Source organism: Perca flavescens, chromosome 4 (assembly GCF_004354835.1).
Source record: "Perca flavescens isolate YP-PL-M2 chromosome 4, PFLA_1.0, whole genome shotgun sequence".
Lineage (NCBI taxonomy): Eukaryota > Metazoa > Chordata > Actinopteri > Perciformes > Percidae > Perca > Perca flavescens.
This window is the reverse complement of record NC_041334.1, coordinates 24,090,677-24,115,287: the sequence shown is the minus strand read 5'-3', so window position 1 is coordinate 24,115,287 and position 24,611 is coordinate 24,090,677. Positions and strand designations below refer to the sequence as shown.

Below are 24,611 nucleotides of genomic sequence, written 5' to 3'. Positions count from 1 at the left end.
GTACATACAATAGTATACAGTTGTGTAAAAAGAATGCATTATGACATGGACATTTTAAAACATATGAGGTATACAAGTGAAATCATGTACTGAATAAGGCTCTTCCATTCAGTGAATATCAGGCAAAAATGAAAAGAAACTAAAAGATGAGATAAATCAATAAAAAGGATAAAGTCCTCTCTGGGGCTTTATCCTTTTTATAGTCAGCCCCAGAGCGTTGGGCTGACTATAACAATGGCTTTGTGATGGCTAATCAAGCCGTGGCCACTCTTTCATTTGGTCCTCTCATCTGTGTGAATCTCACACTTGTGGGCACACTGGTAGTACTTCCCTTCCCTAAAAAACTACAGCTGATGACTAGTGGCATCTCAAAGGTGGTGATAAAGTATTCATATGGGCTTCTTTTTTTCAGTTTTTTAAATAATTTTGTGTGTGCATTCGCATGTCCACATTTACACAATGCATTCTGTAGACATTAAAACTAAAAGAGGAGAAATAAAAACACATTCAAAGAAAGGGTAAAATTCCCTTTACTGGAATGTACTGTAGAGATTAGAGAAACCAAGCATTCAAGGATTGTATTGGAGTCATCAGGTTGGTTGTCATTGTCATGATACACCTCGTCTACTCCAGGTATGTGACACCATTGTGGGCATAAGATCAGTATCTTTGATACAAGAAAAACCTATGAAAATCTGTCTTCTTCTTTTTTTCCACTGTGTTTTGCATGAAAAGGCTGTGAAGACATCAATGTAGAATAAAATATCCTTGCCAGATTTGTATTCCCCAGACATGAGTGGTGTTCCATTAAAATTCCAATAGAGGACGCTGAGAGGCTTCCTTTGTTGGGCTGTTTGAAAAAAGGGACATGCATGGCCAAACACGTTGAATTTGTCCTATGATATCCAGATGCCTCAGTTAGCGGGACTCACACAGATCCCAGAAGGCATTCTAGGAGGAGGAGGGTAAGTGTGACTCTCTCCCCCGCTTCTCCACATCCTCATTATTGACCGTTGTTGTCCTCCTGAAATAAAGACCATGTGAATGTTAGCAGTATATACCAGTTAATAAAAATGATTAAACAATTTAATGAAGAAAATCTAATAAATTGTATTTTAATATGATCTGGGTCTCTAAAATTCTGCATAGTTTGCAAAACCTTCTGCAATGTTTGTTACAGCTCTGTCAGCCTACTTTCCTTTACTTCCCATGATACTTCAGCCAATCACAGCGCTGCTGGTATTGGCAGTAATCCACAGGGCTGAGCAGGCTGGCCTGCTGCTTAAAGAAGCACTGAGTTGGGTTTATCTTCACATTACCCCACTGAATCCTGAGACTGGCCACAGGCACAGAAATGACTAGACACGCCTACTGATATTTATCCAATTTTTAACATAGACAGCATAGCAGCTGAATGATAGACCTTCACGCAAATGTGTTTTGACAGACGCTGAATAAAGTGCATTGAAATCTGTTTTATTTACGCTTCTGTAGTTCTGCTCCATTGAGCAGAATTAGTTTGTTAACTCATTCTACCATGTAATGAGCGACGCTTACCATGAGTCATGATTCTGTGTGTCTGCATGTGCTCTTGTCTCTGTGTGTCTTTGCGTGTGTGACATTAAAGCAAAGCCACAGATTGCCTTCTCAGGCTAATTATAGCCCGGTGTGCTTGGCCCAGATTATTGGGAGTGTGTAGAGTCAGAAGGTAGTGCTGACCTCCCTTGTTCTTGGCTTTTGCCTTTTACATCTGCAGCAGAAAGTTCAAGCGGACTGTGACTTTAATAACGTGACCTGACACGGCAATGAGGAAACCAATGAAATAAAATGGAAACAAGCAGACAAAACTAAAAATTCTATCAGCCCATAATCCAGCAACATAAACACTTACATAAGCATACACACGTACACACACAGATGTATGTGAATGGCTTTTAGTTACTTACCATTGGTCCAATGAGGCATCAGACATCTCCACAATCATCATTCTGGGACTGTAGTTCTATCAAGGCATCCACTTACTTTCAGGCCTCTTCAGCTCTCTGCTCATGTTTTGTAACACCGTGCTGACGAAGCAATCACCCTTATTTAATTCACTTCAATCGTGTGGCCATGTCTAGGGAATTCAATGCTGACAAGGCATCCTTTGATTCAAGCTCTGTCCAGTAATTTGGGGTAAGGGGAAGGTACAGGAGATCAGTCAGAATATACAATCACAGCATTTAATCAGTCATCACTTCACTTGAGTCTTCTCACTATGCAGGCACGGACTATGCTAATCTATGTAAATATCCAAAACTTAATCAATTAATCAAAGTGTGACAGCATTTAATGTTTTCACAGTTTAAAGTCTCTGTGTACTTAATGAAACTAAAACTAGGTAAAATAAAAATATCACCAGCAATCAACCATTTACCAAGTTCCTGTGTTACTGCTTTTGTTTTACACAATGCAAGTGTCACAAAAGTGAATACACACATTATTACATCTTTAAATGTGTTTCTACAATTACATTGTTTTCACTTGACTTCACAGCAGGTGACAAAATAGTTATCATAAAGACATAAAAAAAGTTTCATTTCTCAACGATAAGAAGATTTAATGGGATACTCACTGATGCACTCAGGATCTCTCTTCCTCTATTTCCTCTGTAATGTGAATTGTATGTAATGCAGTTTCATAGGTTTTTCAAGTACAAAGTTTCCAATCCATCTCATTTCAACTCTGCATATCCTGAAAAAAGTACAGTTGATTAAAAATAATGAAATAAAGCATAAGCACATACATTATAATTTCCCAAACATCCATAATTTACGACAAATAAGAAATGTATAATTTCTGTGGATAAGCAGGTCCCTAGCTGTTGCCTCCCATTCTAAAATCATTCCATGCATCTAAGTTCAACGTTCTGAGTTGCAAAAGTCAGTAACTTCAGTTCACTTACCCTCCTCTTTTAGTTCACCAAAATGAAGTGAACTTCTTTCCAAGGCCAGACAGAGCTGCAAGAATGACAAAGAGGTGGCAAATATCAGAAAACAACCTGACCCAACAGTGACATAGTCATTCAAGGAATTCCAGTATCTTAATATTTGCTGTTTTATTTTAAAATAAACGCTAACACGGTGGATTTAACATTTGCCAGACCATAATTCAGTTTCTTAAACATTTATTTATTCATGGCTGTACCATCTCCCAGTTTTCCCGCCTGCTCTGCTGCCCCTCCTTGCAGGATTTTAGTGAGAACATTATCCCCTTCAGCAGGTGCCTGTCCTGGTGCGGCGCTGCCTATACCTACAGGTTTGCTACCGATCCCAACAGGGGGGGCCTTGGAGCCTGCAAACAGCAAACAACATAACCATCACATATTCTGTTGTTTGCCTGTGGTCAATGTGTGGTTTATAGTAATGGTGGAACTGAGACTTACCAATGCCTGTAAGAGGAGGTGTAGCTATTTTGGTAGGCTGAGGTGTTGTTGTGGCTCCTGTTGTAGGTTTAATTCCTGTTGTTGCTGCTGCTGCAGGTGTAGCATCCATTTTTGTCTGTCGAACAGAAAAGAGACAAATATTAAGTTCAGGGCAAAGTTTAAATTGCTACTATATATTATTTCAGGCTATATTTTAAATGTAATCCCATTTGAAATATAATCTCATATAGTTAATCTAAAATGTAATTATTGTTAGTTATATTCTATAACTTTGTCTTTATCGCAGTGTAATTCAAAACAACCCTTGCTTCTGTTTGTGACATTTCAAATATTTTTGAAGGGGACACCACAACAATTGCATTTTATGGCTAGAAAAATTATCTGTCATCATAACTAGCCTCTTAGCAATATTTGAATAAGAAAATACTACACAATACATGGTTTTCAAGTAGCACATCCTTAAAAACAAATTACAAACACGTCATGTATGTTACAATAAGTCAAATCTGGCTTAGGTCTACTCACCGCTGTGAGGGCTGGCTGCCCTGCTGCAGACCCTACTCCTGGTTGGCGTCCCTGTGGTGGGGCTTGGCCAGATTTGGGCTGCTGCTGTGCTGGTCCAGCTCCTACAGTGGTTGTTGTTGGCTGGCTGCTCTGAGGGGTCTGGCTGTGCTGCAGGGATGGTTGCTGCTGCTGTTGCTGTTGCTGCTGGGCCTGCTGGTTACCATCAAGTGGTTCAGAGCCTGAATGTCTACCAGACTGGCCCTGACCACCTGACCGCTGCTGCCCAGCATGGCCCTGAGAGGGATGCTGGCCAGCATGGCCCTGAGAGGGCTGCTGCCCAGCATGGCCCTGAGAGGGCTGCTGCCCAGCATGGCCCTGAGAGGGCTGCTGCCCAGCATGGCCCTGAGAGGGCTGCTGGCCAGCATGGCCCTGAGAGGGCTGCTGCCCATCATGGCCCTGAGAGGGCTGGTGCCCAGCATGGCCCTGAGAGAGCTGCTGCTGCTGTGGTTTACACCCTGCTGCAGAGGGCTCCTGCCTTCTGGACGTTGTGGGTCCTTGGGGTCTCTGGCTCCGTCCCCCAGTGCCTTGGTGATGACCTGAGGCTGAGTCTCGAGAGAAGTCGCCTGAGTTCCGGGGGCTTCCCTGGGTAGAACGGGAGTCTAGACCACCCCTTCTTTGTGTAGACGAGGAGCCTCTGCCATCAGAACGGACAGATGGGTCTTTGGGGTGTGTCCTGGAGGAACGGGACGATCTGGGATCCTCTGAGGTGTGGCGAGAAGAGCTGTGTCTGCCAGAGCTGCTGCCATGGTGACGGTGATCCCGTGTTGCTGTGGAGGAGTGGCGCGGTTGGTTGTACTCATCCTGGGGGCAGTATTCCTCTGGAGGTTCGTCATAATCATGGTAGGTCTGTTTACTACGCCTGCCTGTGGATGAGTGACCTCCACCTCCATGATGTCTTGAGCGATCAGATCGAGCCTCCCGTGGCTTCTCAAACCAATCAGTCTCCTCTTGGCCCAAATGATAGGCTTTTAAAACCAAAACAAACATTATCAGTCAAGTGTTTTATGTGGTGAGGAGTAGCATGCAGATTGAAGCCATGCAAAAATAACTGGGAAAACATACTCCACATCCCAGAGCCATGCACATTTTTGAGGAATCCAACAGAAAAGAAAACATGTATGTCACCTCAGACTTAAAAATGATGCGTGCAAAACAGAAATATAAAACAGGCATTGTTGGCTTAATTCATCACAGGGAACATTGCAAAAAAAGACAAGACAAACAAAGTAATCACTCTTCTCAAAATTCCACACTTGGCATGCAGTCCCTTTCCAGCACTCAGGCAGCACAAATTATTCAGCACCAGTTACCTTCACTGTCAGACACAGCACAGTGCATGTCATCTACAAGGTAAGGGTCATCTGGTTTATATACATGACTTCTGGGCAGGTCCTTCTTGTGATGGTCCTGCACATCTGGCAATGAATGGCTGGAGCCATACTGATTCCTCGCATCATGGGCGTCTGGTATGCCAGAGCTTCTTCCCATGCCTACAGGCTTCCCAACAGGACTGAGTGGACTCTCCTCTTCTGAATTCTGGCTGCGCATGGGAGGCCTTCCACTGCGGCTGCTTCTCTGAGACCGCTCCATGGCATCCCTCTCGTAGGATTTACTTCTGTGGCCTGTGGCATCTCTGGAGGAAATCTTGTCCATACCATATCCAGTAGACCTGGACCTACCAGAGCTGTACATGCGGTCCTCCTCCTCAAGACCCTCACGACTGGTGCCATAATATTTCTGCTGGTCATATGCATTCTTCTTCATTCCGTAGGTGACATCATCCTGAAGCTTCTTGGATCTGGACACAACTGTACAGCTGCCTCCTGTTGATGTGGTCATTGTGTAAGAGGCAAGGTCAGACTCTACATCCCGTGCTTCCTCAATAGGGGAGAATTTAGAAATCTTCTGCTCCATTCCCTGCTTCCTGTGCTTACTACGTTTAGAGGAGACTACTGCAGGGGCGAGATTCTTGGGTGCAAGTTTGTGGCTACTGGAGCTGCTCCGTGATGGGTGTTTATAATCATCATAGTAATAGGATGAGCCTCCACTTCCTGTGGTGCTGGTGCGACTGTCCACTGCACTCTGGTACCCTGTTGTTCCTGTAGGTCTGCCATAAGCATCCACAGGCTCATCTTCAGGCCTACCATAGGCACTTCCACGTGCAGGGCCATTCTCACTGCGATACCGCCCTCCCACAGGATGGCTTAGAGCATCAGTAGCTTGGCTAGTGTTGTCTTTTGTCAACTCACTGATATCATCAATCATGACATAGTTCCTAGGAATATTCTGCTCCAGGTTAGAAGTGTAGAGTCCATCTGAAGCATAAGCAGAGGTGGGGCTTTCCACAGAATGAGTCAACCCAGGCTCTGGGGGGTGGTACTGCCCATACGTATTGCTGTAGACTGAGCCAAAGTTGGTATCTGGAGCTGATGTGGCCACTGACACTGCTGGGTTGCTGATGACTTCATAGTTGGTAGGGAGTTTTTGCTCAAGGTCAGCCAAAGAGGTTTGCCGTGGTCTTTGATGGACTGTAAGGATCTCTGCCTGGGGCTGATAGGAGAGACCAGGTTGATAGGGGCTAGGGTAAGGAAGGCTCTGGCTTGGCATAGGCTGACCAGGTGGATGGAAGCCCTGGTGACCATGCTGCTGCATGCCAATGTCTGTCTGGTAGGAGGACTGGGCATACATGCGATTGGAATAGGTTCCCTGGTTCTGGTAGCCAGGGCCTGGTGGGGGATGGGGCTGGAATGTTCCCGGCTGGGGTGCAGAGGATGAAGGGTACTGAGGAGGTTGGAAACCTATCTGTTGGTAAGCAGACCCTGGCTGCTGTGTTGATGGTTGACTTTGAGGGTATGGATAAGACATATAGGATGAGGTTGAGGGATACTGGGAGGTTACATTAAGATCATTTGTAAATTGGCTCAATGGTGCAGTGCTGGGCCTTGTCAACAGACCATTAGCATCAAAGGTTCCTGTTGCAGCTACCAGCCTGAGATTATTGAGCTCACTGTCAGACATGTAGTCGCGAGCATCACCCATACATCTCAGGTAAGCCAGCTCTCTCCTCTCCCTGTCCTTCACCATGGTCTCCTTACGCTGGGTGATGCCTAGCTCCAAGTAACGCAGCTTGGCGTCAATCTCTTTCTCTTCTTCCTCCAGTTCAGCCTGCTGCTTACGGAGCTTTGACGACTCTTGTTCCACAGCTTTCAGTTCACTCAGTAGGCCAGCCTTGGTGACTCCCTGGGCAGGTCTGGGTAGGACCCTCTGGGCCATGCCAGGAGAGCTGTACATTTGTGCTGGAGTAACAATAGGGAGCGAAGTCTCCTCTGGAGGGGGGCTGGGGAGAGTCCTCTTTATTTTCCTCATCAGAGAGTTCTGCTGCTGCTGCAGGGAGGCCATCTGCTTGGAGAGGCAGAGACACATCAACAAACACTGAGCTATAAACAGAATGAGTTTATGTTAATTAGACTCATTACTGTACACTGGGTACTCACAGAGGGTCTACACATTTCTTCATCCCTAGACCTAAGTGAAGAGCTATCCAGCCTGATATGTTGTCAGACTACTTGGTTAATTAACCTATGTACTACAGGGGCATTATCTATATCAGTAGTTCAATTAACAGAGTTTGATTTCATTATATAGATTAAAATGTTGTTTCACTGAAGCCAAAGTATTGGCAGTCAGTGTAGTCAACACAAAGCACCTCTATTACATATTAATATTTCAAAGCACAATTTAACCATGTTACTTGTTATACTAAACCAGTAACATTTATAATAGTGTTACTGCAATTAATTAAATTGTCTTTAAATGCAGTGCTTGGATGTAACTAAGTACATTTACTCAAGTATTGTACTGTACACAAATTTGAGGTACTTGTACTTTACTTGAGTCTTTTCTTTTCATGTCCCTTTCTACTTCTACTCTACAACATTTCAGAGGGAAATATTATACTTCTTAATCCTTTACATTAATCTGACAGCTTTAGTTAAATGAAGATTTTTGCACACAAAACGTTTAGTTTATTAAATATGATGTTTTATCATAAATTAAACTACCCAACAATATAAAGACCTACAAGTACAGCTGAAATGATTAGCCGATTAAACACTTAGTTGATTGACAGAACTGTTTTGATCATTTCCAGTTTCTAAAATGTGAGGATGTTTAGTACATTTTCCTGATACTTTTACTTAAGTAACATTTTCAATGCATGATTTTTACTTGTAACAGAGTATTTTTATAGTGTGGTATTAGTACTTTTACTTAAGAAAAAGGATCCACAAATGTCAGAATAATTCTTAATCAAAATAATATACTAAACAAATACATGTGTGTTTAGTAGCTTAGTAAATGTAAACATCATGAATACGTAAAAGTTTTTTTTTCAAATCGACAGGAGACGTCAGTATGTTAAAGCAATTGTGTTTTGAGTCATTTGATTTCATATAAATGTATTTTGAGAAATATGTTAATTTACCCTCTGCTCCTTTGATCGAATATCCACATATCTGGCCTTTTTTGAGATTGCTTCAAATATTTATGTATGGCATGCAGGTAACAGCAATCAAACATAAACTACAAATAAAAACACAACTTAAAAAAGACATCTGTGCTAGTCTAATACTTACAAAATAGTTGTGTTGGGTAGATCCATGGCAATTTTCAAGTATCCACAAGAGAACCGTGTATAAAACACTAACACTAAAGATTAATTCAAATGTGTAAAATGCCTGAAATCTGATTTCTATGTTTGCTTCTCAAACTAATTTTGGTCTAAGTGCAGAGCAATGCTAATTTACTTTGACCAGCTGCTAACAATCAGGAAGACAGCAAAGCACCACCAGTATTTCTCCACATTGTATGTCCCCCTGGCAATTCTTAAGGGGTTGCCAGATATAGAAGATATGACACAGAAAGAGAGAGAGAGAAAGAGAGAGAGAGAGAGAGAGAGAGAGAGAGAGAGAGAGAGAGAGAGAGAGAGAGAGAGAGAGAGAGGAAAACAGACCAAAAGAGTAAAAAGGGAAGATAAGGGAAGAGAAACAGCAGAAAAGGATGATGGGAAAAGCTTTTCTGGCATGGCCAGCTGCTCTCATGAGAACATTCTGTCACCTTCTTGATGCCAGATCCTGTGTGATCATCTATGTCCACACACAGCATATTCTGCATACACACTTTTTTTTATTTAGCCAATTAATTGACAAATTCTACCCTAATTTAATGTTTCTCTAAATGCAAATTGGCCACAACATATATTTGCTGGGTTTGGCACTGGTATGCAATAATCATGAAACATTAGTTTGATTGCATTCTATATGACAATGTTATGATACCATGCATAATGGTAACCTGTAGCTTTATTTAAAGAAACTACTCTGATTTTTTGGGTGTGCTGCATTTCTAAAGACATATATTTGGATAACTGATAAATGAAATTGTGTTCAAAGAAAAGTGATGGTTTCGTTTACCTGACTGTTGGACATAGCTTGCTGATGATATGGAGAGAACCTGTTCTTGGCAGGGTCATCTGATGTGGGGCTGAGAGGCTTGGGATCCGACATAGAGCGCTGCACACTTTTTATGGGTCTTGGTAGGGTCTGGTGGCGCTGGGGTGATTCTGCAGTAAAAGCCTTCTGCTGGGGTGTAACGTGGGCCTTGTTAAGTTTCTCCTGGGAGGCAAATGTTGTCTCCAGCATGCGATGAGGAGACAATGGAGATACAGGGGAGTATAGCACCTGGGGAGATTTGGGGGGCTGGCGAGAAGGAGACTCATTTTGTTGATAGCCAATTTCCAAGGGGTCTGGTTTTCTCCTCTCAAACTTAGCAACTCCTTGGAGTCGAGGAGAGGTTGGTTCAGTTGTGTTTGCACCTACTATATGCAGACTTGTGGAGTATGGACTAATAGTTGTAGGGACACTCAGCTGGGGTACGACCACACCCTGAGACTGAGACTCTGGTTCTGTCTGGCAGGCCAGACTCTCTCCTTTGTGGGTCCTTTCAGGGGCTGCTATGTAATGTAATAGATCAACCTTTGAGGTCTCTGCCATGGTAATGTGGATAGCAGGTGAAATCCTGCTAAGTTGGTCAGGCTCTGTTTGGCATGATGAATCATTTGTGGTCTGAATAGCTATACTTGCAGAAGCCACTTTAGATGACCCTTCTGGTTTAGCCTCACCACTGGACTCAGAGTGCTTTGATACACGTGATCGCCTGCGCCTCACTGGCTGCTGGTCCCAATCTCCCTGGTCCTCCTCATCGGTCTGCACACTGCAGTCCGCAATACGCCTTGTTCTCCTGCGCCTGTTCATGAATCTGTCCTCTCCATCTTCATCATCTGTTTGCACACAGCTGTCTGTAATCCTCTTCACAGCGTCCTCCTCTGAGCCATCCCTCAGCCGAGGCATGGAATTCTGCTTTTTCATAATCTTGGAATCAGCCTGTTTGTCACTGCTTCTCAATGACATTTCAGAGGCAGAACTATGAATAGGTCGAGCAGCCACCACAGCTTGGACTACTTGTCCATCCTGCCAAAATTTAACAGTCTGTCCATCTTGTTGAATAACTCTACCACTCTGGTCACAAATAATGAACCCTTGAGGGGGCCCTCCTCCAACAACTACCCCTTGTATAGCACCCTGGGCAGATGTCGCTGCTGCTGCTGCTGCCGCCACTGCTGATGCCGCTGCTGCTGCCTCCGCTGCTGCAGTAGCAGCCGCTGCCTCCACTGCTGCCGTCTTTTGCCTTTTCTGCTCCTCCAACTGCTGCTGAAGCTGGTGCTGCAGAGACTGAATTTGTTCAAGCTGCATTCTCTGTTGGGCCAGTTGTTCTCTTTGCATAATGAGCTGTGTCTCCCGCTCTGCCTGCTGTTGGTGTAGGACTTGCTGTTTGATTGTCTGCAGCTCTTGAATCTCACGCTGAACAATTAGTTGTTCTTTTTCTCTGTGCCGCTGAAGCTCCATACGATCTCTTTCAAGCTCCTCATGTAGGCGCAACTGCCTTAATTTTTCCAGTTCAACACGCTCTCGCTCTAGCTGCAACACATGCTCTTGCTGCTGACTCAGTCTGTCATCTTCCTTAGATTTCTGGGGTTCCATGGGAGGAGAAAGATTGGAACTCGGTGCTAGAGCAGTGCAGTGGGGTGTCGCTTGTGGTTGACCCTGTTGCAAAACTAATGGTTGAGGTTGACTGAGGGGTTGAACTTGAGGTTGGATTTGAGTCAAAGATAAAGGTTCAGTTTGAGTAGGTAAATGGTGTGGCTGCATTTGAGCCTGCAATGGCTGAACAGTTGGAAGATGACCTTGAGCTTGAGAAGGGGGCGTAACACTCTGTGAAGTAAGTTGAGCGCGGTCTATCTGTTGATCTGACGTGGTTTGTATACCAGTTGCTGGTACATTTTGTGCTCCTAAATGTGCTGCAGGTTGGGTGGGTGCAATGGTTGCAGCTGTTTGAGCAGCAACTGTTGTTAAAGGCTTTCCAAGGTACATAGGAGTTTCCTGGTGTGAGCTGCTTGCATCAGGCACATTTCCTGATGGTGTAGCTGAAGTAGGATACTGGTTTGGAGTAGGGTAGGAATATGGTCCCTGCGTGGACAGAGGCATTCTGGGAGTCACTTGAGGCAACCTGGTAAGGCTAGCCAATGGTACAGCAGTTACACCTGTAGGGTAAGGTCTGTAAATTCCTCTAGGTATGGGGCGAAGGACAGAGGAAGGCTGGGTGGTAATTGGCAAGGTGGAGGCTATGGGAGTGTTGATGGTGGAATATATCATGCCATCACCTCCTCGCATAGCAGCAGGGTACAAAGCCCGTATACTTGCTTGTCTAGCATTTATTAGGTTTGTTAGGGTTTGGCCATTTGCTGTTGGTCTTCCATCTGGGCCATACAGTAGATTTGCTCTTATTGATGCTAAGCTTTGCTGGAGGTTTAGCCTAGCTAAGGGACCACCCCTTCCAGCCCCATATGGTACCAGTTCAGGGTTATTTCCATAACGGCTCCCAAACTGGTCCACAGAGTTAAGAGCTGCACACATACGACTGATCTCCCTGGCAGTGGTTGCACTGTACTGAGCCAGATTGGAGTCCTGTGGTCCTGTTACGTCACGTGAAGTGTAGGCATAGTCAGAATTGATATTTGACATGGAGCCATATCGGCGAAGGGGTAATGAAGGGCCTGCAACATCTCCTTGGTGACGCAAGTCTGTGTAAGAACCATACTGTGCTCCAATTCCAAGGTATCCACCATCATAAGCCTGATTCATGCTGCTTAGATCTACTGCCAGAGCATTACTCTGATAGTGACCAGCATCAGTCATGGAGGGTAGATTAGTATCAGACATGGAGGGCTGAATTCTTCCTGAGGGGACTGTAGGTTGTTGATATGGTTTATGTTCCTCTGTCACTCCTTGAGGCTGATGGTGTTGTTGTTGTTGTTGTTGTTGTTGTTGTTGTTGATATTGCTGCTGCTGCTGTTGCTGTTGTTGATGATGTTGTTGATTATGATGTTGTTGTTGTTGGCAGACATTGTAATGTGGTGGATGGGTAGGGTGGGCTGCTTGAGAGGTTTCAGTGATGGGTTTTTTATCTGAAGATACTGTTGTAGGCTTCTGACTGAATGACCCTGAACAGGAACCAGCAAAGGGCAATTTATAAACAACATCACAACAAGCCACTTGGTTTTCTGGTTTGATCTGTCCAGTGAGATCCAAAACCTGAGGAGGGAGAGGAGGTTCCTCTCTCGTAACGAGTTGAGTAACTGTGCCCCCCTGTGATGTGTTACTTTCATCTAATTGCACCATCATAACATGAGGCTTACCTGTGGACAAGTTCATTACTGTTGGCTTGTTTTTTTAGCTCTAAGGCAACTCCACTATAGACTTCATGGGGAACATTGGAAGCAGGGGCCCCAGACACTGATGGTGAAGCCAGTGGGGCTGCTCTAGGAATGGCACTTGCAGTCACTGCAGGCTGGGCACTGCTTGTCTGGCTCACTACAAGATCTTTTTTCATCAGCAGTGGCTGGACCTGATTAGCTAAATTGTAACGAGCAAAAGAGGATTGCTGATGATGCTGCTGGAGCTGCTGCTCAAGAAGCTGTTGCTGCTGCAGGAGCTTCTGTTGCTGTAACTGCAGTTGTTGCTGTTGTATACCCAGGTTCTCCAGGCAGGCATCAATTTTGGGAATAGATGGGTCAGTAATTGGTGGCTTGCTCTGGGTTAAACACACAGCAGATCCAACACCCTGTCCCAAATCCACACGGTTTTGCAAAGGATCTCCATACACAACTTGTTGCTTGGGTTGGGACATGAACATAGAACATGCAACTGTGACACTAACTGTGGTCGGTGTTGATACAGATATGTGCGGTTGCTCTTGTGAATTTAGGTTCATAATAAGAGGTTGCACTGCTGTGTGTCGACCAGATGGGTGCTCTGCTCCTAAAGAGTATCTCCTTGTATCAGTGGCAAGGGATGTTAAGTCCATTCCCTGGTCTGTCATTATAATTGGAGCCGGCCTCATTGGGGCTCTCAGATCCACCACATTAGTGTTTGGATGTGTTTGACTATGACCCACAACCATTGAAGAGCCTGGAATATTTGACATTTTACATAGAGATATGTTTTCCATAGATCCACGACTATGTGCAGTTGTGGTCACAGTACTAATACCAACATTTACTTTTTCAAAATTTTGAGCCATCTGTAAGGAACGTTTAGGAGACTGTTGTGATAAATGCATTTGTGGTGATGTTGGGGAACTAGTCGAAGGGGGCTGGGAGCTATACAATGTTTTACAACTGACCTGTGTTGGTGATGACAAAGGGGAAGTGGAAGAATTTACAGTAATTGGCTTGGCAGGACTAGTTGTATCAGAGCCTAGTGTTATCACCATAACTGGTGAATCTTGGGAGGATTGCTGTCGTGTAAGACGTGGCAAAATTGCCCTTTGAGGTGCCTGAGCTCCATGGGATGCTGCAGCTGATGTAGGACCACCAGGCAAAGATGGTAGCTGCCTGCCACTACCACCAGTGGGTCTCATGGATGGCGTATGTGTTGGGCTTTGTACTGGGGAAGCATTGGGGGAGGCAGAGGGGCTGGGACCTTTGAAAAGGGAGAAGACTTTGGAGGTTAGGGAGGATGCTCCAGGGTCAGGTGATGCCTGTGTTGGCTTCTGGGAGGATGCTCTGTTGCCAACAGGCACTGTGCTACCTGCCTGCCGAGTTGTGGCAGTCTGACTGACTTGGGCTTTGGTTGTGGCAACTCCAACAACACCTTCAATTTTGGCACTCTGTGTCATTATCCTGTTTTGTGTTTCTTTTGATAGATGCTGTGCTGCATGAATTCCTGGAATTCTTGGATCACTCCCTGTTGTGGAGAAGGACATAGGTGCAGTAACCTGCGTTGGGCTTGAGCCGGGGGTTAGGACAGTTCCTGCTTCAAGATGATGTTTACTGTCAGGCTGAGAGGCACCTTTCTGCTGATTAATTGTATGTCCTTGCCTCTGCATGAGCTGTGCTTTCTTCATCATCTCCTCATAGACCTCCTCTGCACTCTTTAGTGTTTTATCAGATGGTGACGTTGCTGATGTCTTTTCTGTCGGGGAGTAGAGTGACGTGAAGGTTGGAAGGTTATATTCATTTCCTGATTTGTAAAGCTTTCCACCAATCATCTCAAAGCCCTCTGCCTCGGAGTCCATAGATGGTGAGTATTCAGAACATGATGATCTGTGAAGCTCCTCCATCTCTGCAGCCTGCCTCAGCTCTTCTGTAGGCGATGCATCCTCAATAGGAGAGAGATTACTGGGGGGAGTTTTGGATCTCTCCCGGCGTCTCTGTGCCCGTAGCTCTTCTTTATCCCTCTTTGTTTTTCGAGCAGTACTGCGGATCCTCTGTTGCTCTAGATCTCTCATCTGCTCCTGTTCTCTAAGTAGTTCTTCCTCCTCTCTGAGCTCATCCTCCTCAGATGAGTCCTCGATAGTGGGAAGAAGTGGACCATGGGACCGATGTCGAGCCTTCCTCTGCTGCTTTGCCTCCTCTAGTCTTGCCCTACGACTAGGGCTGCTATCACTGTCATCCTCCATGGATGACACAGATGTGGGGGATGTTCCAGAGGTGTAGCTGGGAGTGGTGGCAGGTAAGGTGGATGAATATTCTCCCTTGGACCGCTCCTCAGGCGAACCAGTCAGACTCTCCATCTCTAGCTCTGGTTCTCGTAGGTCATGCTCAGTACTTAGCTCCATGTCTCGGTTGTAGCTGTTGGTGTTATTCAACTCAATGGTCTTAAAACGCCGAAGGCCTCCAGCCATTACAACATCTTCCTCTTCATTAGCCTCTGATGCCTTGGTGTCATCCTCAAAACTATTAGAATGATGAGAGAGTCGCCGTCTCTCTTTGCTCAAATCCCCACTTGTTTTATGTCCCCTTTTAGTCTTCTGGTTTCCATGTTCCTCCATCTCCTCTTCATCCGCACTCATCTCCATAATTTGCCTCCTCATATATTCCTCATCTGTTACTTCTTTATGTGACTTCTTCTGTCTTACTGGCAATGGTGAGAGACCACTTTCACTGCTGTCCTCCACATAATCATGGCGAAGTTTACAACTGAGTTCATCCTCTGATTCCTCCCTTGCTGCATCATCATCAGGATTGTAGTCTCGGCCCTGTCCTACAGACAGTGAATGTGGCCTGTGCTTCTGGTCTGATGCCGACTCTAGTAAAGGCTTCATGGAGCTCTCCAGCTTGGTGATTTCTGAGGGCATGGAAGCACCTCTTTCACTGAGTTTGATTCCTTCTTCCTGGATCTGTCCTGTAATCTCCCCATGAGAGCTGGAGATCCCATCTGAGGAGTATCCAGTGTCACTTAGACTCTGTGTACTTGATTTGATGTAATCCTGAAAAAAAAGAGAAGGAAAAAGGTCAGAAGCAAACATAAGACATTTTTTCCCCTAAATTAACTCATTGCATGGTCTATTACAGGCCTCAGAGCACACCTTGTGTCCCATTATTTCATCAAACTAATCAGCTGTCACAATTTCATGAGCATTTTTTCATTATATGTAGTAAAATGAATGCACTTGACTTAATACAATAAAAATGGTCTCTATTACTTATTAGGGAACAATTACATTGGAATGAACAAACCTTTTAAATCAAACAACCAGATATAGTAAAATTTTAGGCTAAAATCAACCCAAATATTTACTATTATGTTTTGGTTTAGAAGTCAAGCGTATCTCACTCATACATTTGTTACCCTGAAACAAGAGTAACTTAATTTCAACATTTGTTTTATATAAAGAAGCACTGAATTCTGATCAAAGCTTTTATTTTGACTTGTTTGTGAATATAATCTTGTTTTGTAGATTATTATAGCTATTGATCATATTCTATTGATTTGGGTTGAGTTTGCCTTTCAAAGTTATGTACACACAGATGGATAAATACACTGACACTGACAGTGAATATAACAGACAGTTAAACATACAAACATCTACAGACAAATGTCATTTGTTTACATGCTTGATTGCCACCTTTGACGCATTCTCCTTTGCATTCTTCGGACCGTTGAAGAATAACGAACATGCTTAGAATGCTTAAAATATCATCACAAAGTGTCACAGTAAACAAAAAGCTTGCGTTTGATACAAATAAAATTAAAGTGTACAAAACCAGGCGGAGGAATGGGGGAACCGGCTGAAGATAATGATCACTGAGACAATGATGAAGATGATGATGATGATGATAATGACTGATAAGGATGAAGATTCTGGTGATGGGGTGATGCTGATGATTAGGATGAAGATGGAGGTGAGGATGATGATGATGATGATTATAAAAATGATAATTATGATGATAAGGATATTTTGATAAAGAAAGTTGTATTGATAGGAAATTGTTTCAATAAAGAGTGTGATATGATGAAAAACAAATGTACGGTATGTGATAATACTACAAGTCAATGATAACTACTACTAACTAACTTTAGTTTGAATGGTGATGGTAGAATGAAAGGTAGAAAAGAAAAGAAGAGCGATAAAATAATAGATAAACATGTTAACTACATAAATTATAATTACTATTATTAAGAATAAAAAAAAGATAAAAAATAATGATATGATGACAGCGACAACAGTAATGTGGAATGAATAATTAAAAGGATTATGATATGATGATGATTCTGAGAAATGGTTACAATTACTTGAAAGGAGTAAAAAATAAAAATGGTGAATCAAGAGTAACAAGTGAAGGCGAAGAAGTTGCAGGTAGCTCACTTCATGGTGTTTTGACTTGTGTGTATCTTCAGCAATCTTCATGTCTTTTGGTGAAGTGACAGTCTCTGACAATGCCTTCTTTGGTGAGGCCTTGCTGTCTTCTTTTAGAGATTTGGATGTGACTTTGGTCTTCTCCTGGCTCTGCGGCTGTTTGCGGACCTGGTTGTTACCTGTGGGTTTAGACTGAGTAGGTAGTGTTTTTGATGGGGTGGGAGAGGCCTTGGCATGGTTGGGTGTGGCTTTACCAGGGGTGACCTTGGCACCAGAAGGATGAGAAGGGTCCTTCATCTGAGCAGAGGGCTGAGCAGATCCCTTTGTCTGAGTCTGCCCTTTGGCCTGGCTCTGGCCCTTTATTTGATTAGCAGACTGAACAGGGCCCTTACTCTGAGCATGTGATTGATTAAGACCTTTAATTTGAGGTCCCTTACTCTGAGCTGAGAGCTGTGTTGGACCCTTAGTTTTGAATGGAGGCTGAGCTGAACCCTTAGGTTGAGAAATATGTTGGACAGAACCCTTGGTTTGAGGGGAAGCTTGGCTGGGCCCCTTGGTATGAGGGGCAGGCCCAGCATGTTTCACAGGAGAGACAGGGCCACTTACTTGGGGACCCAGTGGTTTCTGTTGTTGTTGATGACCTGTGGGCCTAGGCCCTAAAAGTTGATTTGGCCCTTTCTGCTGAGGTGGTTGTTGATTGGCTGTAGTGGGTGGCCGGGGGGATCCTAAGGGCTGTGAAACAGGAGCTGGAATATCTCCCAAGCTTCCTGACAGAGCCCTCTGCGTCTGGCAGTTCAAGCACAACCATTCTTTCTTCTGAAAAACAAGCACAAAGAGAACAGCAATTAAAACATTTTGAAATAGAATAATCAAAGGACATGCAGTCTTGCAACAAACTCTATTATTCATGTACATTATTCAGCAAAACAAACTCTTAAATGTCACCTGGATTCCACCTTGTGCCAACAATAAGCAAACAAAAAGGGAAACTATTTAAATGGGCAGCAATCTGACTACATGCACAAAGTATGCCCAACATTGGTGTTAATTTGGTATTGACAATGTGTCATCACATTATCTGATTATTATGTATGATGATTGGTGGGTACAGAAATATGCGTCGGTTAAAAAAAAATATTCAGAAAGTTGTTGCTGTAATAACGGTCATTTAGTGCCAAGGACTCAGTATAGCAAGTCTGAAAAACTGAATATTTGAAAGCCTGTCCAAACAAGGCCTTTTATCTCTTGGTGAAGACTTAATCATTTGACAACATTAAGCACTGTCAAACAGGGTACACAGAGGAAGAGAACTGTGTGAATACAAATGAACACATCTGTTATTAGATTGGAGGGGTGCAACTGTCATTAGACCTTTTATGGAGCCGCAGCAAACCTTTAATCTGCAAGAGTAGGATTCGTCCTTCACCGTCATCCTCACTGAGCCCTATGTGTGAAGGTAGTTATAGATTCTGACACGGCAAAAAAATCTAGAACAAAACCCATCAAAGACAGGATATTAACATAAACAGATTCAATTGCAGGCCAATGCAGCAGATCGATGAAACTGCTCGATGGAAAGAAATGGTTATGACACAGTTTATGAAAGCTGAAAAGAGAGGTGGCCGCACCATGTTTGTAATGCAGCCTTCCGTTTCTATGATAATCATTTGTGCCTGAGGCCTGAAGAGAAAGCGTTCTTGTGTCACAGACTCATACAACAAAACAAATAACCTCATAAACACCTCTATTGCTGATTACGTCTGCCCAATAAATCATTACTTGTATTGGTGTCATATGCATAAATAGAGAATCATGCCCAGAAACAGCTAATAAATAAAAACAATGCAGGTGTTCAATGACTTATCAGAGGGCATCTTTACTGCGGTGGAGACAGTCAAGATGACAGAGAAGGTTGCGAATAAAAGTTTTTTTTTTTAACAAAATACATTTTACTCACATTGCAACTATCAAATGTAATCAGTGCTCATGGAAGTTATTGAGATTCTGTCACTTCTGTCAAATGTCTGACATGGAGGGAGGCTTAAAGAAGAGTTACCAGCCTGAATTATATAAATAAATGAGAAAAGCCTACATTACAAGCAAGCAAAGAGAGACAGACAGAGAGTGACAAAAAATGTTACTCAGCAGAGAACATCCTAACAGACAGATAGAGATCTTAATCTAGAGACCCCAGAGACCTGCGTTTGACAGACAAGCCTCCACTGATAAAGTCTAGGTATAGGACACAGTCTACATTCTTTTTTGCTTTATACTAAATCAGTGTAGATGAACTGATCAGGTCTGAGTGAGAGATTGAATTTTTGATCTTCCCAGAGCCCCTTTGTGTCCTCTGGTTTCAGGCTCACTGGCCATGATGAAAGGTGGATACAAACCATTACAGGCCACTTCTACTTCTAACTTTTTTTCCAGTTAAACTGATTTGTGAAGGCGAAAGAATCTACAAGTAATGGTTAACCATTTGCTGATGTGGGTGGTAGGAGGTAAAGCTACAGCTAAAATGTAATAAGAGGATGAAAAAGGAGGAGGATGGAGAAAAAAAAAACAGGAGGAAGGAGAAAGTGGTAGTGGACTAATGACAGATGGTGGTGGTGGTGAAGATGATGGTTACGAACGATGTAGTATTTATTACTATATGTGATGATGATTTCTGTATATTTATTGAATCAGAAGATAACTATCAATCATAGTAAAGTAAATTGCTATTTATATGAGGCAAGGACAGGAAAATGTTCTCTTTGGAGAATCACTGAAGACAATTTCCCAGTGCATACATAGATATTTAAAATGGGGCTGCAACTGATCGATTAATCTACCAATAACTTTCTTGATTAATAAATTAATTGTTTGGCCTATAAATGTCAGAAAAATAGTAACAAATGTCCATCACAAGTTCCTTGAGTCCAGCTAATGTCTTTAAATGTCTTGTTTTGTTTGACCGTCCAAAACCCAAAGATTTCCAGTTTACATTCAAAGAAATCTAAGAAAATGCTTAAATTATTATTCAATTATCAAAATTGTTGCCGATTACTTTTATTTCAATCGATTAATTCCCTGACAAATGTCAAAGGTCTCTAGTAACTTGTGAGCTACTGTAACTACAGCCAATCAGCCAATTATTTTCTTAATTACTGTAATTGATTACTTGTTTTAGTCAAAACATAAAAAAACTGTCCATCACAATTTCCAAATGTCCTATTTTGTCCGACCAACAGTCCAAAACCCAAAGAAAATACCAGAAAATAGGAGAAGGAAAATGAGCCAATAGTCATATTTGAAAAGCTGGGACCATCAAATGTTTGTAATTTTTGCTTGAAAAATTAATTAATTATCAAAATAGTTTCTGATTAATTTTCTGTTATTCAAAAATGATTAATCGACTAATTGTTGTGGCTCTTGGGAGTTTAGCTTGTTAGATGTTAAGATATTTTTACCAGCTGCTGTGTGGTGCTGGACAAGTAGCTTGCAGACAGTGGGTATACCCTAACCAGCTGCCTACTGTAGTGACACTCAACCTGTCTCTAAAATTTTTGATTATTTCAGCTTTAATACCAGTAAACTTCAACTGATGTTCTGTTGATAATAACTCAATTAGACACTTATTCAACATGAGCGTTATATTATGCAGTTCCCTCATTTCGAAATGATGCCATTTGTATCATGAATACTGTGAAAATATGCAGTTAAGTAAGGACAACACCGCAGCAAACTAAGGAATAGTGTGGGCAGTTACATTACAATATTTTTCAGCATAAAAGGTGATAAAATAAGAGCCTGGCACACGCTTGGCCTGTTAAAAAAAAACACTTTCAAGAAGTAAAAACCACAGTCACCTTAAGTCTTACTATGAGACTTTTAACTTCCTAAATGCAATAACTGCCAAAACCAAATGTAATGTAACATATTAAGACTGATATGACAGCTACATTTGAATCTACATATGTATGTGTAATACTGTATTTTTACTGATGCTCTTTTTCCATCCAAGATGAAACCTTTCTTAACGTGCCCAAATCCTACAGGAATCTGTTGTCTCAACTGAGACCACGAAGCAAGGATGGAGCTATTGGCATGCCAAACAGACAGACAGGCTTTGTTTTCATCTCTCTCAAGTGCTCTACTGAGAAGCTATATATAAACAGGTGCAGTACTCTCAGAACTAGCCATCTGTGCCTGTTTCACATGTAAAAAAACGAAAATATATTGTGTAGAAATGTAAGAGCCAAGTGTCTGCGTGTTTATGGACAGCTAGTGCACAATGGGACCGACAGAGAACCACTGAAGCGACGCAACAATAATAACGGTGAGGACATGCTATGTGTGTGTGTGCTCTGTACGCACTTGCATGCTCACATAATTATATGATAAAAACTTCCAGCCTCTGAAGTCCTCTCACTTCCAAATTCCTCAAGACCACATCAAATCTGCTTTAACTATTTATTTTTTAGCATGTTCACAAAGCACAATTGAACCTTAATTAGATACTATAATGAACATTCCTCCACTGAGAAGCTTTCTTCCTGCCATGTTGGCACTGCCAAACTCCCCTCTTTGCTCCTGAATCAGCATAACATCACTGCGTGGGTGAAAGGGAGAGAGGAGCAATGCCAAACCAGAGCTAGGAGTAGCAAATTATTCATGTAGAGTGCTTTAGCTTGTACAGCAGTGAACAATGTGGGCTGTGCTTCCCACCTCTGCCCACACTGTGTGGAGAAAATCAGGTCCGTATAAAAGACTGAGCTTCTGCGCTTCAGGAACAGGCCTTTAATACACCCTGAAAACAGAGCAACCAATTCACTCAGGCAATCCCCTTCTACTTTTTAACTGCCCTCTGAACAACAACACTTTAACAGCTCAATACATAGAGATTGAAATACAGCTTAAACTACCACAGAAACAGTTAATGAAATGTTTTCTTCAAGCAGAAAATAATTAGTTTTGAAACACGGTTGTTGACTTCTTTTTGTGTTTTGGGGGATTCGGTGTGGGTGTAGTCTATATCCACAACTTTCCACTTCCGGGATTGCCCCGTTGCAACCGGAAATTCCGCCGTACATCCTTCTTTTTGGCCGGATTTCCGTTACCTAAGGCTTTCTTTGTGTTGGAATTGTAAACTCCGGTCCATATATGAGGACTATGGTTAACTGCTCCTCAGATCTCTGCAGGGTAAATCGAGACAGCTGGCTAGACTATCTGGCCAATCTGAGTTTTCTGTTGCACGACTAAAACAACTTTTGAATGTACACGTTCTACCAAAACAAGCTCTTTCCCGAGGCTATTTTGCAGCGGCACCAGAGCTCAATGCAGCGCATAGCACCGCCCACGACAATTGTGATTGGTTTAAAGTAGGGCTGTCGCGTTGCGATTAAGGGCCGAGCATAACGCGTTAATTTTTTTTAATCGCATGCCGCCATTTATTAATTTATTTTCATTTCACTCGGCTTCACGTCGTGCCTAACAGGCTACTATTTTGACCCTTTGCCGCACCTTTACTTATCATCAAGCTGCCATACTTCCTCGTAACACATCCTCCTGCTGCTGGCTGCAGGCATTATGGAGAAATGCAGCAGTAACACAATTCTGAATGGCGCTTTTTATTTTCCGAAACAAGTCCAAAGCCAAATTAAAATATCACCGAAGCACATCAAGCTTGAGCTACCACCTACAAGCTAAGCATAGTAGTACAGTTAACGTGACTCAGTTTGATGCTACTAAGCACTATTTTGGAGAGTGCTACTCGCCGACCTGTTGTTGAAACCAAAGTGCAAACGCTGTCTCATCAACCGGTAATCACTGGACGTCAGTGAGTAATCAAAATTATTTAGAAGTTACTGCACACTATATTGACTTTGGTAAGTAGGGTTGGGTACCGAAACGTGTCGACCTAAACAGTAGTAACACAATTTTTGTGCCTAATTTGGCCCTGACTTTACACTACACCTGACAGCAGGTAACGTTAACTAGCAGCTGGATTAAACACGGTTAAAATGCTGACAGCTAACGTTAAACAGTGTAAAGTGTTATTGTATTTCACTGTAGAGGATTCCAACACCGGGACGTAACAGTCTGCTCTGCAGCGCAGCAGCTGCCGACGGTGCATTCACTTAAAACAGGTAGCCTCTTGGTGCATTCACAATAATTGTAAAATACTCTTTTCCCATCTGGTGGTTGTTTTTGTCGTTCAACAGCAATTTACTGGTGAAATAAGTTATTGTTATGGTTATTACATTATTATTAAATCTTTAATTTTGACCATGGCCTTAACAATAAACAAGTTGCTGACTGTTGTTTAGTACCCTTCTTTTTTTTTCCTTTTTTCTTCTTTTGTTTACAGTAAATAAATAATAAACAAATACAAATCTTAAAGTCAAGTTCCTAAAGTAACTTTCTTTGCATTCATTTTATTCCCAATCAAGATACAATGGTAAGAATTGCTTTCCATTGTTAATATGTACATAAAACAGTTCTGAAATGCAAAATAATAAAATTGTAATCATGTGATAAAACATGTGATTAATTAACTATAGAAATTTAGCGATTAATCGCAATTAAAAAAGATTAATAGTTTGACAGCCCTAGTTTAAAGACATGCCAATAAACCAGAGCACGTTTCTCTCCCATCCCAGAATGGTATGTGGACTAGCCAGACCCTTCCTTCACAGCACTGTGAGGCTCAGTTTGTAACTGAGATCATCTTGTTAGTGGACTGGTCACCTCATTAAATGGCAGGAGGCGGACTTGTGTGCTCAGTAGAGAGTGTACTTAACCTTGGCTCTGAACTGTAACTCAGATGAGGCTGACAAGACTAGACACTGACTGTAATACATCAAGTACATCTGAAGCATTTGGTCTGCATTTATCCACTGCAACATGTAATGAGTCAACAGAGGTGGTTTTCAGCATCCAGTTTGAAGACATTTCAACAGAACACATGATTTTTGAACACTGTATACTTATAATAGTCTCTACAGTACCGGTGCAGCTATAGCATCTCTAATCAAAATATATTGAATTAAACATTTCTCATTTGACTTGAACCTTTTGGGACCTGGCACAAGAGAGCCGCAGAGAGAATAAACCTATGAAACCTGAATAAATCTATGGTGCCCCTGAGAGTTCAATGTACGGCAATTTGACAAAACACGTGCAAATTAAGAAAACATCTTCACCAATTCGACAACACATATATAGCATAATAAAACGCACTGCTAACACAACCAAATACAGAAATGCACTGAAGTTGACTACCCATAAATGGTGTTGAAAAGTGAGCTGACATATTAAGTGTATGTCAGTTTAAACATTCTGATTGTATGATTGAGATACTATTGCAGAAATGTGCGTGCAC

The 24,611-nt window shown here is 42.5% G+C and overlaps 1 protein-coding gene and 1 long non-coding RNA gene across 2 annotated transcripts in view; both read right to left on the bottom strand.

The window, feature by feature from the left end:
- Positions 1–254: 254 nt before the first annotated feature.
- Positions 255–2,999, bottom strand: LOC114554478 (uncharacterized). Its single transcript, XR_003692420.1, has 4 exons — positions 2,945–2,999; positions 2,615–2,733; positions 1,947–2,158; positions 255–1,024 (listed from the first exon to the last, which is right to left on the bottom strand). It is a non-coding gene; the product is annotated as an uncharacterized LOC114554478 (long non-coding RNA).
- Positions 3,000–3,166: 167 nt separating this feature from the next.
- bsnb (bassoon (presynaptic cytomatrix protein) b) overlaps positions 3,167–24,611 on the bottom strand; it is a 63,670-nt gene continuing 42,225 nt past the window's right edge. The window contains exons 4-13 of the mRNA XM_028575047.1: positions 17,255–18,061; positions 13,188–15,874; positions 12,941–13,076; positions 11,956–12,276; positions 10,612–11,148; positions 9,460–10,515; positions 5,299–7,387; positions 3,950–4,953; positions 3,425–3,539; positions 3,167–3,333 (exon numbers count right to left, since the gene is read on the bottom strand). Coding sequence (XP_028430848.1) covers positions 3,167–3,333; positions 3,425–3,539; positions 3,950–4,953; positions 5,299–7,387; positions 9,460–10,515; positions 10,612–11,148; positions 11,956–12,276; positions 12,941–13,076; positions 13,188–15,874; positions 17,255–18,061 — 8,919 coding nt within the window. The remainder of the gene's footprint in view (positions 3,334–3,424; positions 3,540–3,949; positions 4,954–5,298; positions 7,388–9,459; positions 10,516–10,611; positions 11,149–11,955; positions 12,277–12,940; positions 13,077–13,187; positions 15,875–17,254; positions 18,062–24,611) is intronic.